Here is a 20,000-nt window from a genome sequence, read left to right as displayed (position 1 = left end):
TTTTGCAAATTCCAAGCGGGCTTTCATGTGTCTTGCACTGAGGAGAGGCTTCCGCCTGTATTGCTCTGTTGGCCCGGCGGCCAGCTCTAGGAAGAGTCCTGGTTGTTCAAACTTCTTCCATTTAAGAATTATGGAGGTCACTGTGCTCTTGGGAACCTTCCCCAGATCTGTGCCTTGACACAATCCTGTCTCTGACCTCATGGCTTGGTTTTTGCTCTGATATGCATTAACAGCTGTGAGGCCTTATATAGACAGGTGTGCCTTTCCAAATCATGTCCAATCAATACATTTTGCCACAGGTGGACTGCTTTATCATTATGGGGGTTTTAATAATTTAATGCATTTTAGCATAAGGCCGAAACATACATTTTTTTTAAATGAAGGGGTCTGAATACTTTCTGAATGCACTGTATATTCTATGCCAAATTGTCTAGACATTTTAAATGTCAAGTTTGAGTCCATTTGACACAATTTCCACAGAGATGGTTAACCTGATAAAGACCAATACTTAATTTTCAAACACTACTATCTACACAAGTTTTATGTGTGTTTATGCATTTTGAAATGAATTCATTACGTGACGTAATTATGTTGTATTCATACAGTGTGGCCACAAGGGGCGCTAAAGCAGACTTTAGCATGAACCCATTTTTAACGGTCAGTTCTACGGTCCCGAGTCTTGCAATGGACTTGCTGAACAACTGTTGGCATATTTAGCTAGCTATGTGAATAAAAACATATCTGATTGAATTGCACACAATATTTTCCCCATCCACGAAGTAGAGGAAAACACAAATAAAACTCTGAAAACTCTTGTCTTTATCTCATGCCTTCGAGGAGGTATTTTTGTGGTCATAATTCACAAGAAGTGGTTTGGCTTAATCCTGGATTTATTTGAGATTTGTACAGATGGAAAACAGTCAGCTTGTGAACTACACAGGGCTTTATACAGACGCAGCTCATGCTACAGTCTTCACATCTGCATTTATGTGACAAACGAACAAATAATGGGAAATTAAAAAGAACACAGAACAAAAAATAAAACAGCACCATTTCTGCCCAAACTATCCTCAACAAATACACAAATCTGTGCATGCTAACTTTGGCCTGAACTAGGGCAGATAAGGACTTTTATTGTTGAGAATGAAGTCGCCGGTCGAAACAGCGATTAATCGAAATGTGCTGATCTAAGATCAGCTGCCCTGCCTAAAACCCTGTTTTATCAATTACAACAGACAGAGCAAAACTGATCTCAGACCAGAGGAACTTCTACAGCCTTACTCAGCTTAAAGGGCCCTTACATAGTTACCATAGTTACACCAAAAATGCCATACAGTTTTTGTTACTCCAGTAAAACTGTGTTAACTAGGTTTTAGGGTCATCAAAATGTGAACTTAAAATGACAGATTTAGGTTTCTTATACTGTCTGAAGGAGACCACATATGAATCTATTCGCATTTACTGTAGTAACTATATCTGTAGTTACTACCGCGCTTCAGTGGGAACTTTTGAAGTAACTTGGTATGTTTCAAAATCCATACTGAGTGGCTGTTCAGAATAGAATACTAGCATACTACATGCCGAATGCTGAGCGATACTGTATTCTACATACTATTTAAAAACAATTGTAATTGGAACATTTTAAACAGTAGTATACTACATGGTTGCCACATGACTTCACTATGTTGCATGTTTAATTCAGTGAGTGATGTCTGGTTGTCTGGTAAATAAAATGGTTATGTTGCAATTTTAATTTAATTTAATATCTCAACTTATAACCCTCTACATCTGGGTTTTCGATCAAATTTACAGTGCGCAGTTACAATATACTGCAGATAAAGTGCAAGTAGTATGCTAGTATGCGATCCCGAACGTAGCTAGTGACTCCATTGACAACAAGACTTTTAACATTCAAACCAAGCAAAGCTCAAGGAGCTGCCTTTCTAAACTTTCTTTAACAACACTCTACTGTGAAAAAAAGGGACACGAGAAGGTATAGAAAGCATAGCCTTTAGATTTCCATTCAAAGAACCAATAGCAATACTGGTAAGCCAGAACTCATTAAAAACATTAAGTGTGAGTTATACTGCCTCTTGTGGTCGATGGAGGTATTGCAGCTCCTACCATTTGGAGAAACTGTATTAATGTACAGAAAACTATATAGGCCTTTATACTGTATGTATGTATATATAGTTTTTTGATTTTATTTGTGAGGTCCGGTTGCTAACGTTTCCTGAGACAGAACACTAAAGGCTATTTGAATACAAGGATGCAGAAGGTTTTTAATGCCCAGATAAGTGGACTAGATCATGGGGTTTACTTTTCTGAATTAAAATCCCTGTTATACACATCATATTATATATCAAAACACTATGTCACATAGTTCTGAATAACAGATATATATCTATATTAACGCTATCATATATTTATATCATATCTCTTGTACTACACGGTATGTGTTGTGCCTTGAAAATATTCAGACAGTATTATATAGGAAAAAATACTGTACAAAAAAGCAACATATAGAATAGTTTTCATATATATATATATATATATATATATATATATATATATATATATATATATATATATATATATCAATAAATCTTTTGTGTGCTGAATCTTTTGGTCTGTAGTAAACAAACTGATTGGGTTTCAACCACAGCATTTGAGACAACACTATCCTGCTAATCAAACACCTCAAAATCTCTTAAAACACATTCATTACAGTCATACAGCCGAACACGCAAATCTACAAAGTGAAAAATGAGAAGAAAAAAAAATCTACAAAAAAAAAAAAATCACTACAAATATATATATTTATACTTAAAAACAAATGGTGAAAAAAAAATTAATATTCTAAAACATGCTTGGGTATAAAATAAAGAAAGAAAAGAAAGAAAAAAAAGAGGACAGAATAATCATCCATTCTTAAAAAAAAAAAGAGAAGAATGTTACCCATTTACAGTTAGTTCGAGGCCACAACTCTGAAACAATATTCATGCTGAAATATCCAGTAAAACAATAAATGATCAGGAAAATTACTATACAGCTATAACAATAAGAACAGCTCTAACAATAGTAGTTATTAACATCTGAATATTTCTGAAAAAATTCTTCCATTCAAAAAAAAAAAAAAAAAAAAAAAGTCCATAAATATATCAGGCAGATTATCGTGTAGGTACAGTAGAAACATTGCACCGGGTCAGATTGTGAAACACGCATTAGTGCAGGGGGTTAGAGCAAGAGAAAGTGAGACAAAATGGATTCAGCATTTTGGAGGGAAAGTTTCCGCACTACAGCAAAAATGACGTTAAGTGCGTCTCACATCGTGCGGATGCGCACGTATGTGTTGGTGGTATGAAACAGGCTTTTCCAACACAGAAAATTTTAGAGGAAAAGAATCTAGCTTACATTTCATACATTTTTGCCCTCTGAAGAGAATTAGGCTTATTGCTCCATGGACAATGCAGTAAAGACGAAAATACAACGCTGGTGTTTGTTTAAAAACGAAACTATACACAAATAACAGGAAAAACACAAAAACGAACATCATGCCCTTACACTAGCTAGTGTTATACACACATGACAGAAAGAAAAGTGAAGAAGCGTACAGCTATTCGACTAAAAATACATTAATATACACAAAAAACTTGTCAATTGAAGGAAAAAGCGCGAGTGACAAGAAGTGGGCGGAGCCTCTGGAAAACGAGGGATGGACCGAGTGGGTGATTGACAGACACGAGGGCGAATTGCAGGGAGAATATTTATCAGTTCCCTGTCCATATTACAGGTGTATAAAATGACATGTGGAATCATTTATGAAAAAAAAAACAAAAAAAAAAAACGATCCATCGTTGGTGAAGGAACAAACAAACTAACAAATAAAAAGAGAGATACATACTGTGTATAATACAGGGACATGTACATAAGAGGAAGAAGACAGACACTAATGCACAAATTAAAAATAAATCGGCAAAGTATTCAACGTGATAAAATCAAAACAGGTTTCATAGAGAGAGAGAGAGAGGTGAAAAAGAGAAATTGGTGCCTCTTAATGAGGCTCACAGAAGTCCCTGGAGAGTGGTGGTGGGAGGGGCTGTTTGTAGGGAGTGGGCGGGGTTTTGTCAGGGTGGGGGTGGGGTTTACAGAGGCCCGTGTCGCACCTCGTATTTGGCCATAATGTTCTTACAACGGCCGAGCTCCTTCCGCAGGTCGGCCACTTCCTGTCTGAGTGCCGCGTTCTCTTTCTCCAGGAATCCCGCGCGGATGGCGATCTGGTTCTCTTTCAGCCGGCGTGCGTCCCGGGAGCGTTTGGCCGCGACATTGTTCTTTCTGCGCCTTGCCCAGTATTTGTCGTCCTGTGTGGAGATGCAGAGAAAAATGTTATTACACGGAAATTAAATTGAAGGTTTCCTGTATAATTTACAGAATTAGCTGGGGGCGAAATGTAAGCAAAAATGGACATTAAAATTGAAATACACCCCAATAAATCAAAATCTAATCAAACTGATTGGATTTGAATCGAGCCAAGAGCTTGTGAATCAGAATGTAATCAAATCGAGAAATCTATAAGCAAAATGAACATTATTACTGAAATACAGTATATGCAAATGAATCAGTATCGAATCAAATCATATTCGAATCAAGAGCTTGTGAATCAGGATCTAATCAAAACAGGAAATCAGCGAGCAAAATGGACATTACAATTGAGATATTTGCAAATGAATCAGAATCGAATCAAATAAGGAAATACGTAAGCAAAATAAACATTATAACTGAAATATACTGTATGCAAATGCAAATGAATCAGAATCAAATCGTATTGAGAGCTTATGAATCAGAATTGAATCAAATCAGAAAATCTATCGATACCCAGGCCTAATTGTAATTTTCGCAAACGTAAACAGTATACAAAGTCTGCTCCAGTTGGGGAGTAACTAACTAAAAGTAGTCATGCTACTAACTAACTGGTATGTTTCCATCGAGTTTAATACTTTAAAACATAAGTTTATCTGTTCAAGTTTAATGTTGTCTCCCTGAAGATCCTCACTGTTTTGATGCAAGATAAACTCTGCTCTTATCGTGAAAAAATCATCTGATTGTTATTTATAAAGATATTGTCCCCTTTAAAAGCTTCAATGTAGTTAGCTACTCACTGACAGACAGGACAATAGTCTTTCATTCATCATTCTTTGTTTTAGATATTAATGGATGTTCGTACAATAACATTCGCCCACAGATAGTCACATGACACACAAATGACTCCCAAGTTGGATGGCACTTATCTTTCATATCAGAACTCTGAACTTGAGGTTTATACACCAATTAGTATGTGATTACAAATCTCAAACGCCATTTTGAGTGTGTGCGTATCTGTTTTGCTATCATTCTCACTGTAAACCAAATGAGCCCAAATATTTGAGTAACACATACACAATGACTGCATGACTGCTCTCAATCCAACACGCCCACTTGCACACATTCACTGTTGACCTAATGGTCAACCACACTTAAGCGTGACGTATGTGCTGTTGTATGATTCAGCAAATATTTTGGGCACTCTCTGTTCCATTTGGCTGGTCAATCACTGGTAAAACAATTTCGATCTTTCATTTTCAGGAAAATTTAATTTAGTTATGTACAGTTTTTGGTACTGTGTTGGGTCACCATTTGAAATCCAATGTAAAATCTAGATCCTGAAGTGAAACCGGTTGAGAACCACTGGCTTATGGTTTGTGTTTACCTTCAAGTCTTCTGGAATGAAGACCTTGCGCGCCTTCTTGATCATGGGCTGCGGTTTTAGCTCCTCTAAGCTGAATTTGCGCTTGCGAGGGTCAAAGATCTCTTGACCCGGGACGCTGGAGAGGGCGAGGTCAGCAGGGTCGGGCTCATACCCAATCGGAACCTGGATCGAGTCTGGATCTATCGGACTGGGTGTGTCACGTGAAGTGGGAACAGCTGAAACAGAGAAAAAAAGAGTTTATTCATTTTTGGAAAGCATGCAAGTGGCATAGGAAAATCTAGGGGGATCATGGCTATGTCTAAGCCCCCACTTAGACATGGCCATGTTTTGATGAAAGATGTTTTGATAAAAAAATGTAAGAAAAAAAAAACACATTTACATTAAGAATGAAATGCACAGATGAATGCACAATTACACCTGGAACATGTAATAAGTAATTAAAAGGGGTAAAACAAAAAAAATAATAATTAATGTGTGAACACATGTACTACCATTTTCTGACCAGCAGAGAGCACATGAGGCAAAAACATTGAACATATGCACACAAATAAAAATAATGTTGTCAGACATAATTTTCTTTGTTCTACCCATTTCTGTCGTATAACCTATACTATATCGCTTTGGCTGAAATGGTAGAAGTAGAATGGTAGTACGCTATTCTGAACCCAGAGAGAAAGAAGGTTCTAGAAACAGTGTGTTGTGTGTTTCAGTCTGTGTACATTAGTGCAGGATTAAAGGATCAAATTAAACTCTTGACTTATTTAAGGTTCATTAAACAAGAGTTGAGAGACGCACAACTGTGCCAAGAGCTGGCACACAGCCACACACGCAATAATAACACAACTACTCACTACAACACACAATATTAACAACACGCTACTTACTAAAACACACAATAACACAACACACACTATACACTCAATCGCACATAAAACTATACACTATAACACTCACTATAACGCTAGGCTTGAGAATTATGTTGGCATTTGTGGACAGGCATTAGCTTGGTTTAGGTCCTATCTCTCTGATCCCTACCACTTTGTCTGTGTAAATGAGGAACTGTCAGATCAAATTAAAGTTAAATATGGAGTGCCACAGGGGTCAGTTTTAGGGCCTCTGCTTTTTTCCCTATATATGCTCCCCCTGGGAGATATTATCAGGGACTATGGAATTAGTTTTCACTGTTATGCCGACAATACCCAACTTTATATTTCTTCGAAACCTGACGAAATTCCACAATTTTCCAAATTAACAGAGTGTATCAATGATATCAAAGAGTGGATGGCTAGAAATGTCCTTCTACTCAATTCCGATAAAACAGAAGTACTAATTATTGGAACATAAACCTAAAAAAATAAGACACTAAAATATAATCTGACTCTTAATGGATGTACTGTAATGTCAACTTCTACAGCAAAAAAATAAAAATAGGTGTTATATTTTATAGCAATCTAACTTTTGAAAAACAAATTTCTAATATTTGTAAAACTGCATTCTTCCACCTCAGAAATGTTGCAAGACTGTGGATGCCCTGCAGGTTTAATAAACTTCACTTGGTTCAAAATGCAGCAGTTAGAGTGCTAACTAGAACCAAGAATTATGATCATATCAGCCCCATTTTATCGGTGTTACATTGGCTACCTGTTAAGTTTTGTATTTATTTTAAAATTCTGTTAATTACTTACAAAGCTTTGACTGGTTTAGCTCCAAAGTACTTAAGTTACCTTCTATCATGCTATAGTCCATCGTGCCCACTACGATCACAAAACTCTGGCCTGTTAATAATACAGAGAATATCAAAATCCACAAAAGGAGAGAGATCATTTTCATATTGGGCTCCTAAACTATGGAACAGTCTTCCTAGCAGTGTTCAGAACTCAGACACACTGTCTCAGTTTAATTCTAGATTAAAGACTTATCTATTCAGCCAGACATACACCTAATTTTACCCTCAATTCATAGTTATGCTCTTTTAGTTAGGTCTGCCGGAATCAAAAACATTTATCTTATTCTTCAACTATGCTTTAAAGTGATTGGCATCTATGCTAATTTTATTCTATTTCTTTCCTTGTCTAAACCTCTGGATTATATCACTTCAGTCTATTAAGACAGACTTCACAGAGGATGAACTGATGCAAACTCAAAGACACTGGATTCTTCAAGAGCCTCTGTCTGAAGCATGGGCTCAGGATGAAGTCCACCAGAATTACCTGCCATAAGCTTCCAGCCAGACTGCAATGCTCCTCACTGAATGATACCTATATCAACTTGGTCAAAGGAGGGACAACACACTTTTTTTTTTCCTTTTTCTCCCAATTTGGAATGCCCAATTCCCAATGTGCTTTTAAGTCCTCGTAGTTGTGTAGTGACAGTCAGGGTGGCGTAGGACAAATCTCAGTTGCCTCCACGTCTGAGACCGTCAACCCACGCATCTTATCACGTGGCTTGTGAGCGCGGGCTTCACACCATCCACCGCGGCAACCACACTCAACTCACCACGCACCCCACCGAGAATGAACCACATTATAGCGACCATGAGTCATGTGACTCTACCCTCCCTAGCAACCGGGCCAATTTGGTTGCTTAGGAGACCTGGCTGGAGTCACTCAGCACACCCTGGGATTCGAACTAGCGAGCTAGCGAACTCCAGGGGTGGTAACCAGCGTATTTTACCACTGAGCTACCCAGGCCCCTGGGACACCACTCTCTTAAACTACATAGAAAATGAATTAACCACTAACAACAGCCTTCATCGGCCAAAATCAAAGGACAATGTATCTTCGTGTATTTCCTCAGTTAATCCGGGATGACTTCAAGACTTTAACACTAAAACTTATAGTTCATACAAAATAATTTAGTTTAACCATTGACCCTCAACACTTACTTAGTTTACTAATTTTTAATCACTAATAGCCACATTCAGTAAAACACACAATAATAACAACTACACACTTAAACACTGAAATACACAATAACACAACACAATAATAACAAAAATGTTCTAGCTGCTATACAAAGTAAAACACTAAATACACCATCCTAACACAATTTAACCTGTCATATACACTAAAACACTGAAATACACCAAAAACAAAAACACACAAAAATACTCACACACAATAGCACAACATTACTAACTGCTCTACAAAATAAAACAATCAAACACACAATCCTAACACAAATTAACCTGCTCTACATACTTCAACAAACAAAAATAACACACATTTAACAACCGTTCTACACACTAAAAGGCCATAATAACACAGCCTGTCTTATACACTAAAGACTGAGACACAATCCAAACACAACTTAAACTGTCCTAAACACTGACAAACTGAAATATGCTAAAATAACACAACTTAAAGGGTCATGAAACCCCAAAACACATTTTTTGAGATGCGAACAGATATGTACAGGTTGCACATCACTGAAAATAAAGGGGAAAGTGGTTATTTTTTCGTTTTATTGAGCCGTTTCGTTCTTGAAGCAACGTCGCAAAAATAAGGTAAATGCGTAAACACCAAGTTATTATTGGTAGGACAGCACGTATTCATGTCACTAGATTCTGAGAGTTTTTCACCATTATTCATGAGAAGGAACACTTCCATCCAATCACAGCGCTGCCTCTTGCATGAGCTCGCATTACTGCAACAACGGAGAATTTAAGCTCATGGACGCAATGACCGAGACTTCAACAGCACTCGGGGAACAGGCATGAGAGCAGCCTAAACACCATGGTCAGATCGAAGTCACTTCACAAAAAGCACCGCATTCCATAACCGGACCAGCGTGAGAATTTCTTGGCCTTAGTTGCGGAGACTGCTCAGTTTAGACGTAATGTGTCACTCATAATGTGACGTTCAGCAGCCATCTCTGTTGTGTGTGCGCCCAAAATATCAGCCCACATATTAACATATTTTCCCGCCCATTTCGAGAGTCGTTTCTCAGCCTGAGGTGTGAAAAATGGGGCTCAACTATGCGGGTTTCGTGACCCTTTAATTCAACGTACACACTAAAACACACAACTGTGACAGTCTGAACAAGAGTTAACCAATGAGCAGACCTTTCAAAGTCTTTAAAGGTGGTTTACTCGTACTGTGTGGAGAATTGCTACATTAATAATTGTAACAAGTCAAGGTGAAACTATTTCAGGTCTGTATCTCTGTTCTAAACCGCCAGACAGAAACAGTGCCCTCTACAGATGAGACTCTGGCAAAGCTTAATTTTTCCTGAGAGAACTAGTGAAGAACAATCAAGAATCTTATTCAAGAAATCATTAAACTTTAAATCTTTATTAATATGAGGAACAGAGAGCACACAGCTCGAGTCAAAGGTTGCATCATGACCTAGATATTCAGCTTAAGCCTGACAAAGCTGTGTGTGTGTGTGTGTGTGTGTGTGTGTGTGTGTGTGATTGGTTTTCAGTTGCGTGTTTGTGTGTTGTGTGTAAATCATGAACAACTTTATCTAAAGTGACCCAATCAAACCCTGTTTATGAAGACTGAATGGCACAAATTTGTGACAATGACACTGAATTTAATTTTTAAATTTTTTACTCTACCAATAAATTATAAATGCTTGTATTTTACTCAAGCATTTGAATCTGCAAGCAACAGAACCTAAACATTCACTCATAATTATAACGGTTAGTGGAAAAGCCCATGAAATAAAAAGTGTTTAAAGTCTCACCAGATTTATTACTGCATTACTGTAATAAGCTCTGACCACAACATAAATACAGCCTGAGAGAAAACAAGTCATATGATCAGGCACAATCTCTGTGTTGTTTGGGACTCTGAAATCGACCACATGGTCAGAAGTGAGGGGTGGGGTTATGGTGACTAATCACAGGGCTGTGCTTGTAGTAATTTGCATACTGTCCCTTAACTCTTTTTCTTTCTCCCCTTTTCTCCCTAATTTGGAATGCCCAATTCCCAATGTGCTCTAAGTCCTCTGGTGGCATAGTGACTCGCCTCAATCTCAGTTGCCTCCGCGTCCACGATCGTCAATCCACGCATCTTATCACATGGCTTGTTGAGCGCATTACCACAGAGACCTAGTGCATGTGGAGGCTTCACGCTATTCTCCACGGCATCAACGCACAACTCACCATGCGCCCCACCGAGAGCGAGAACCACATTATAGCGACTACGAGGAGGTTAACCCAACATGACTCAACCCACCCTAGCAACCGGACCAACTGCTTGCTTAGGAAGCCTGACTGGAGTCACTCAGCACGCCCTGTATTCGAACTTGCGACTCCAGGTGTGGTAGTCAGCGTCTTTACTTGCTGAGCTACCCAGGCCCCCCCCTGACCTTTAACTCTGGGTCTGAAAAATGTCAAGCCAAATTATGAGGACGTTTGAAGTGCTCCTCACTCTTTGCAAGGCTCATAACCTGGCCAAATCATGTTTTGCTTGGAATCTACTGATATTAACAGGTTTGTAAAAAGGGAAAAGTTCAGATGTTTCGTATATGGTTAGGCAATATCATCTCATTCATATAAAAAAACATTGCGTCTTTGAGATGTCCTCATTGATACGGTGAAATCAATGCGTGTGTGTTGACTCCATTGGGTGAGAGAGTGTTTAGGGATGTGACTGTGACCGTCCCATGAACCCTGGCCAACGGATGCCAGTGCTTCCTTAAACTGGGACCGCCCAGTCTACGGTCAGAGATGTGGAAGGGTGCAGCAAAAAGATGCCCAAACCAGCTCTATTTTAACTCACAACTGATGATTGAACAGATAAGAGGTCAAACTGACTACGAGAGGCCAACATCGGGCAAACACGTGAACAACATCCATACAAGCAGCCGTATAGCCTAACAGTTGTTATTGAGTTTCACAGAGCAACAAAGAGCATCAGACGTTCAAAAACAGGTGTCGAGGTAAGACTCTAGATAATAGCCAGATAATCGGATTTGACATGAGGAAGCGGCTTTCCTTTGGCTGCCCGAATGTGTGTGTGTGTGTGTGTTTCTAATTCTGCTCTTCCTCAAGCTGAAATTCTGATCATTTCTGAAAACAAAAAATCTCTCCGAATTAACCAGCACAGTAGAAGTCTGGTTCATTTAAGTGAATAGGTTCGTTCGGACAGTTCGCTTCAAAGATCTGGTCCAAAACAATGATTCCATTTAATCAATACCACACCGTTCTTTAATACCAGGAGAGAGCTATCTGTTAGCAGTCCCATTAATCTCAATGCAGTGATTTAGCTTCTGCGTGACCCACTGGAAGTACGCAACCTACATATTGCCATTTTTGCTCATGGTGCGTTCATGTCAGAATGGTGTTGTAATAAATGTATTTACCAAATTTGTAATTTGTAGCGGGAAACTCTTTTGATTTTCTTTAAGCTTTCCAAGTTGGAGGCATGTCAACTAAATAATCATGGCATTAGCATATTGGTATTGGACATAATTCAGTAAGGCTGGGCTGATTTTTTTATCATATCGTTTGAAACCTATATTTATCACGATTTACATTTTTATACCATTAGTGGGGGAGGAAATGCATTTCACATGTTTGTTAGACCTCAAGAATGAATTAAATAAAACCTGTTTTTAAACAGGGTAAGCTACCTTTTAATTTAAAGCTCAAGAAAGGATTTAGTTCTACATAAGATGTGTAATCTCTTTTCGAAGACATTTCGCCAACTTTCTTATGACGCTCCACACTCCAGCTCAGTAGGTGGTGGTAATGCACCATATTCTGTATTGCCAACCACCAATAAACAGCACAAGAAGAAGAACAAAAAGACTTTCTCGCCTATGGCTACTTCCAAAACCAATGGCAGCTGTCTTGTTGCCTTGCTACCCTATCAGTCAGTGACTCCAGAAACTGGTTTTGGACTGGCTACTGAGGCAGCATAACGTCACATCGTTGCAAGGATACCATAAACTGATTATCGCCATAAGGTAACGCGTCTTTTTCATTCAGTCCAACCGAACCACAATGGTCTAATAATCTAGAACAAAATCAAAAGAGTTTTGGCGATAACCAAGTGCAGATTTCATAACTACAATACTACTTTCTCACTAGAAATGGAATAAAAAGTTGGAAAAAGTGAATAAAAACATACATTTATACACAAATTGACTATCAACCGCCTCTTCGGCTGGCTTTTTTTTTTTTTCTTCAGCTCAACCATTGTGGATCCACGCACACAGGATTGTGGGATTTTTTCCATTGCTAGTGATGGAGCAAATATAGATGTTCAATGCTATAGATGTTTACACCGATATAGTTTACCGGTACTTCTACATTCCACACCCAAAAAACGTAAAGAGTGAATCGAGAAAGACGCTTCTTGTCCCCAGAATATGTAGTTACTGAATCTACCAACAGCAGCTAACTGCCAAATATACCCAGAAAAACCCAGCAACAGTACATTATTTTTTACTTTTGACCTCAAAACGACTGAACACACGCATATGCACACACTCCGAGCAAGGTCCACTGCCTAACACATGCAAACTTTGCTGTTATTACACGTTTATCTGCTCTCTAGATCTTATTCCCTCTGCATGCATGTGTTTTTGATATTTGCATGCTTGTTGTATGTTAACAGGAGTGTGTTTGTCTATTAAAAAGCATAATGTCAGTGACAGCATGTGATACAGGCACGACTCAGGCAATGTGAGTTTCACTAGGAACATACTGTGCTTCTGCTACACAAAACGAGAGAGGGGAGTGGGGGGGCGGAGAGGGGGCGTGTCCTTCGGGAGGAGGCTAAGTAGGTGGAGCCTAAGAATGAAAGATAGAGAGGAATGAGACCAGCACAGCACAGGGAGCTGCATGTGTGTATCACATGGCCCTGCACGCTGCTCGGAGAACGCGCTGACTGCACGTGAGCCGAAATGTGCAGCAGAAAGCCTGAATCGCCCATCTAGTCGGAGCACACACACACACCCAGCGCACATGCAGAAATGTAAACAAGCACAAAGAAGTGCACGCATGCTGTTGTACCCTCTGATGTTGGGGGGTGGGGGGTATAACCTGTACAAGTTCTTGTGGCACACTCAAATAATCACTCGTTTTTAAAGCGCTGATGAACTTTTTCTGCAAACTAAAGGCCCAAGGTGTGTGTGTGTGTGTGTGTGTGTGTGTTTGGGAAAGAGGTTTGTCTAATCTCATACGGCAGGTTTATTGGTTGGTATTTGACGCTCTGTGAAAGCATGTGAAATATCTGTGTGTGAACATAGCCCTGCAGCAAATCTTGTACCTGAGTGTCATCTTGACACGGAGGAATGCATAATCAATGTGACAGGTGAATCTGATGAACCCTCAGGTGCATTGCAGCAGGAGCTGTCAGTCCTGTTTTGGCAGATGAATTGGAGTTTGTAGTTTAAATAACAAAGAACGCACCAGGCGTTTGCAGACAAACTTCGCATAAAAGTCACCACTGTCACACAATATTATAGCAAAACTCAAGTTTACTTGATCGCAATTTTTAAACATCTGAGACGTCAATAGAATCAATATAAGAAATATATTTACGTCTTTTTTGATGTGCCGGTATAACATTTTCTGAAGCAGTTATCGTGGTTTTTCATGCACGAATTCTTATATTTAATGCACATCTGCAGTGTCAAATGAACACTGCTCCTGGATTTGAGAGCCTGTAGAGCCTATTTCTCTACAGCCTGCAGCAAAATCAGGTTTGTAAATGATATGAACAGCAGTAGAGATAAGGCACAGCTACGAGAACAGCACATTCCACAAACACCTGACAACATGGACTTCAACCAAACACATAGACACCATGGCGCAAAGTCCACAGTCAGAGAAACTCTCACTTAAAGCTGAAGTGTGTCATTTTTTTACGATGTTAAAATACTTTCTTGTATCCCAGCTTAATATTTAGAGACAAGTCACTGGTAGGTTGATTTCCCCGTAAGGGGTAACACTGTGATGCTTTCAAAACATTACTGTTTGTTTGAGCACCCTGACCAGCCCAACACAACAACGGGTGTGTTTACATCCCTAAACCGAGACCAAAAATTCCAGCTACATCCACTAAATTTGGCACAGACTTTCAGACTGTTCTGGAATAGTTTGCTTAATCTTATCTAACTGATCGGACGTATGGTTTTTGCACAGCGGACAATCAAAAACAAGAAAAAAGCCCATAGATTTACATAAACGGAATGTTTAGACGGGCAAACAGAATGCTCGTTCATTCAAACTCCTGTCAAGAATTCAAATGTAAACAAACCCACACAAGGCCTTTGATCTGCTTTAACCTCGTCCGCGTCCACAAGTGTGGACGTTGTATTTTGGCTTCGCTATATGCAATGCATAATTTAAATGAATTAAAATTGACTGAATACTGTTTGTAAGACTCTACACTGTCATTTAAGGGTTAAACTTCTGGCGCACCGCATCATGTGACACAACAGCATGATGTCGATTTCCTTAAAGCTCTCCTAGGGGTGCAGTGCCAACAAAAGTGCCTCTGGTAAGAAACCTCTTTATGTTTTTTGACTGAAACCTGTTTGGTTGTAAAGAGTAGTATCTGTAGTTTCGTTTGATATGCCGCTTTAAAAAAATCCATTCATTTTTCACGCGTCAGCGTGCTGATTAAGATGACGTCCACATATGTGGAAATTAGGACCGCATTCCCTCAAAAGCTGAAAAAAACATGTTAGTTATTTTGAATAATTTTCAACATTAACACATCTGTCAATAGTCAATTCGCTTCATTTTAATATACATTTTGTTATGGTTATTTTGTTATCACTGTACAATACAGTTCTATTCATTAACATTAGTAAATGCATTCCTATATATTTACTGTGTATTTTCACATTGAGAATAAATGTATTCATGCAAAAGATGATAAATGTGCTTTCAGAGGCTTTATATGGAGTTAGGATGAAAATAAGGTGCATTTCTAACTGTTCTGAGACCAGTGCAAACAGACAGAACACTGGAGGTTAAGTCATTCACTAAATAGGGAGCAAGGGTGCATCCTATAGCTTTCTATGCAGCTAAGTGCATTCACTCCTAAAATCTGACAAAGTGTTCAGTGTCAGGCTGCAGATGATGTTTGGACCACTCAACATGTTTGACAGACATGGGACAATGATAATCAGTACATTTTAACATGGCAGGCTGTGAATTAATGATGCTGGCCATTACTTTGAATAACAATTAATAATTCAGCTTTATAGAAAATCATCTGTAATGTCTGTAACATCTCAAAAACATGAATAATCAACACTCCTGCAAACATAATAAACTATCTGATTTAAAAAATCTGACTTTCTACAGCTTGGTATTACTTAAAATTTCACAACTTAGTCCCGCTGTCCACATATGTGGACATACATTTTTAGGGGAAACTATTTGCTCTAGAATTTATTTATTTATTTTTTGCTTGTTTATTAGGTGCTACTAATTACAAATCAAAAAGGGAAATGGAAAATGCACACAGCAGTCACACGGGGATCTCAGGAGGTTAAGTTGCTCTCTCTCTCTATCTATCGATCTGACAGTTTATCTGACTATCTATGTGACAGTCTGACTATCTAGCTAACTAGCGAGCTGGCTGTTTGTCTTATTGTTATGTCTGTATAACAATCAAACTTCAAACGTTTAAAACTATTTTAAACTCATCAAAACAACATCAAAGTTCGTCTTGACAAACTTGACCTATCTAGTTATTCTTGCAATTCCATTTGGTGGCGCTAATGGCGCAGAAATTGCACACTTCAGCTTTAAACTATCTGCCACTCAAAACTCCAAGACGTTTGCCGTGAGCTTGAGTTTTGTGTAATTATGTTGTAGAATCTTGAAAGAATGACAGAGGCCAGATATGTTCAGAGGGATGGAAAACAGAAGTCTCCACTCTTTCCGCAGGAGCATTGGCCTTTTTAGAGACATTCATAGAGCGATAAACTCAGCGCGTGCAAATGAAAACCACAGCTCAGGTGCTTCTCCACCTGAAGGCAACACTTCATAAGTAAAGGGTAATGAAATTCGGGAGAAGAGGCGATGCCAGGGGTGTAAGACCAGGTCATTTAAATAGCTCAGTCTTGTTTGTGTATGTGTTTAGGACCAATGATGCGTTTTGGTCAGTACCTGGTCTGTTTGGACTCTGAAGGCAGTTCCTGGCGACTATCCCGGAGTGAACCGATGTGGTTGCCCGGTTACTGAGATCGACCACAGAGGGTGCTGCCGGGGCCGAGGGGGTCTGTTGGGAAGGTTGGTTCTGCTCGCTCTGAGCGTTGGCAGGAATTCCGTTCTCCGACAGAAACTCCTCTAAATCCATGTACTCCAGTTGGAAGTTATCGCCATCGTACGACAGGGTCTTATCCCACAGCGTCGGCCCCAAGAAGGCGGACTGGGGGGTGTTGATGCCGTTTCCATCCTCTTCCAATTTCTTCTCCTTTTCTTTCCCAAAACCTGGAAGAACAAGGTAGAGATGTCAAAAAGGGAATATTTCACTGTCTTTGTTTACGGTCCTACATGTCGTTCCAAACCTGTTTCACTACATTTCTCCCAAAGAACACAAACGGATGCATTACAAACAATTGAAAGTGGATGGTGACTACGGAGGTCAAGCTCCAAAAAAGCAGCATTAAAGTCTGATAAAAAATAGTTTGTACCATTTGGGCGAAAGTTAAATTGTGGGTTGTTTGTAACGACATAAGGGTGAGTAAATGAAACCAAAGCAACATATTTAGTGTGCACACTGCAAAACACAGCTTAAAAGCTTGCATCTTGCCAATGCATATCCAGCTTAACATACTGTATAATCACCCAGTTAGTGATTACAAATAAGTGATCTGGACTGATTTATAGCCAAAAGAAAGGAGTAAATGATGCCAAAATTTTCACTGTAGGGTGATCTGTTCCTTTAAACAAGATCAAATCAACATATTTAGCAGGCACACTGCAAAACTCAGCACAAAACCTTACATATTGCCAATGCGTATCCTACATAGATGCATCTAAAAATAAAACCACACTGCTTTAGGTTACTGTATTAGGTGATTTGGACAGGTTTGGAGCAATAAAACATTCAGACAGCCGCTAAGTGGCGCCCTCTATAGGGAACTATGAGTAAACACCTTCACCATTGCGTGCGAACTTCACCTATCTATCCAAATAAAGTCAGCATTGGTGGAAAAGTCTGTTTGCTTTGTTCTTTGTGACCAAATGCATGAATGTAAACCATAATAAGCATATTTAAAACAATAAACATAATGCATTTTGGCAAGATTCGTTGTGGAATGGATTTGGGATTGTGCATAAAGTTGACTGAAATGCAATCAACATGCTATTGAAACATACACTTACCAGCCCTAAATAACATTGGGCATTTAAAGTGAAATTAAAATCCCGCATGCATGCACAAGAAGATACAGGTAAAGGTGAGAAAAGCAGAGTGACAGACGGTGACATGTCGCGCTTTTACGCGCTGATTATAATGAAAGCAAAGCGCGCGCGCGTTGCGTCTGTCACTCTAAAGCTGATGCAAAAGACCATTTAAACTCCCCCCAACTGCAGAATCTCCCCTTTATGTACCTTCATCGTGGTGAAAGGGCAGTTTCATGGGGTTTTCCAGCAGGGATTTTAGGACGCCGTGGGTAGGAGGTAGGAATGTTGAGTTTATAAGAAGAGGTCGAGACATCTTTTCCATCGCGTAAAAGAAAAGAAAAAAAAATCAATTATCCTGGAGAACTGAAATGAAAACCGCCGATTTATAAAAATGTCAAAATCTTTCAATGCACCGCGGGAATAGTGTCCTCAGCCCGTGCGCAGGCACCAATAAGCGGCGGATAGTCTCGCGCGTCCGTCAGTTTGGCTGGCTGGAGCGCAAAAGCGCAACTGATTCGCAATTCCATGTGCGAAGCCTGACGCCCGTGACGTCAATGGAGAGGACAAGCTGTTGAACACGGGCACTGGCCAATGAGAGCGGACGGGGGGCGTGGCCTTCCGTCAAGACTTGCTACATTGTTGCACGTCATTGCTTCTATTCTTTTTGCTAAAACTTCGCGTTTTAATTCCTTTATTGTTTACATCCTTGAAATGGTCTGAGGATTGTTACATTGTGACCATTGCAAGAGATTCGTGTTGTTTATGTTTGTATTTCATGTCCACTGAAAAATTGTATTATTAAAATTATTTTTTTAAAGAATGCACTTTTTGTGCTAGGCAGAAAAATGCAATATTCAATAATTATTATATTCTACTTGTTTTTTAAATTTTGTTTTATTCTATTTTATTTACTTATATATGTCAATGTAATTATATTCTGAATTACATATTTTGATTAATTTCATTTTTTTTTACATTAAAATGCATCAATTAAAATTCTGTAATAGTGTCATGTTGTTTATGTTTGTTACTTTTTACGTCGGTTGGATTATTAAAATTATTTTTTCAATGGATGTACTGTATGCATCAAAATAGTGAGATTTTGCGCTAGCCATATTCTATTCTATTCTTTTCTATTCTGTTCTATTCTATTTGTTTGTGCTGTAGGCTTAGTTTCTAACTTGTAAATTGATTCAGATAAAGCATCTGCTAAATATGTAAATTCTGCTTTATTATATACGCTTCTGTTGTATTTTATTTTAACATTAAAATGCATCAATTAGGGGGCCTGGGTAGCTCAGCGAGTATTGACGCTGTCTACCACCCCTGGAGTCGCAAGTTCGAATCCAGAGCGTGCTGAGTGACACCAGCCAGGTCTCCTAAGCAACCAAATTGGCCCGGTTGCTAGGGAGGGTAGAGTCACATGGGGTAACCTCCTCGTGGTCCCAATTAGTGGTTCTCGCTCTCAATGTGGCGCGTGGCAAGTTGTGCGTGGATCATGGAGAGTAGCATGAGCCTCCACATGCTGTGAGTCTCCGTGGTGTCATGCACAACGAGCCACGTGATAAGATGCGCGGATTGACGGTCTCAGAAGCGGAGGCAACTGAGACCAGATTGAGACGAGTAACTGTGCCACCACGAGAACCTACTAAGTAGTGGGAATTGGGCACTCCAAATTGGGGAGAAAAAAAAATGCATCAATTAATTAAAATGCTGCAATAGATTCATTTAATGTTTGTAGTTTATGTCCATTGATAAACGATAATATTAAAATATATTTTCACAGGATGTATGCAACAATATTTTGTGCTAGACAGAACAATGTAATATTCTATAACTATTATATTCTACTTGGCTTTCTATCTTTCTATGCTTGTGTTGTATTGTTTCCAACGTGAATAATTCTGGATAAAAACATCAGTTTAA

At 39.0% G+C, this 20,000-nt stretch overlaps 1 protein-coding gene across 1 annotated transcript; it reads right to left on the bottom strand.

Annotated features, from left to right (window-relative positions):
• Positions 1-872: 872 nt before the first annotated feature.
• LOC127449888 (hepatic leukemia factor-like) lies at positions 873-19,033 on the bottom strand. Its single transcript, XM_051713514.1, has 4 exons — positions 18,282-19,033; positions 16,833-17,156; positions 5,747-5,961; positions 873-4,361 (listed from the first exon to the last, which is right to left on the bottom strand). The coding sequence occupies exons 1-4, from the start codon at positions 18,394-18,396 to the stop codon at positions 4,146-4,148; spliced, it is 870 nt and encodes a 289-aa protein (XP_051569474.1). The 5' UTR covers positions 18,397-19,033; the 3' UTR covers positions 873-4,145.
• Positions 19,034-20,000: the final 967 nt, after the last annotated feature.

Source organism: Myxocyprinus asiaticus, chromosome 13 (genome assembly GCF_019703515.2).
Source record: "Myxocyprinus asiaticus isolate MX2 ecotype Aquarium Trade chromosome 13, UBuf_Myxa_2, whole genome shotgun sequence".
Lineage (NCBI taxonomy): Eukaryota > Metazoa > Chordata > Actinopteri > Cypriniformes > Catostomidae > Myxocyprinus > Myxocyprinus asiaticus.
This window is presented reverse-complemented; position numbering and strand designations above follow the sequence as displayed.

Excerpts from the sequence above, each read along its gene's own strand:
- LOC127449888 (XM_051713514.1), bottom strand. The coding sequence starts at position 18,396 with ATGGAAAAGATGTCTCGACCTCTTCTTATAAACTCAACATTCCTACCT. Across the intron at positions 17,157-18,281 it reads GCCCTTTCACCACGATGAAG|GTTTTGGGAAAGAAAAGGAG; the intron begins GTACATAAAGGG and ends TTGTTCTTCCAG. Across the intron at positions 4,362-5,746 it reads TCATTCCAGAAGACTTGAAG|GACGACAAATACTGGGCAAG; the intron begins GTAAACACAAAC and ends ATCTCCACACAG.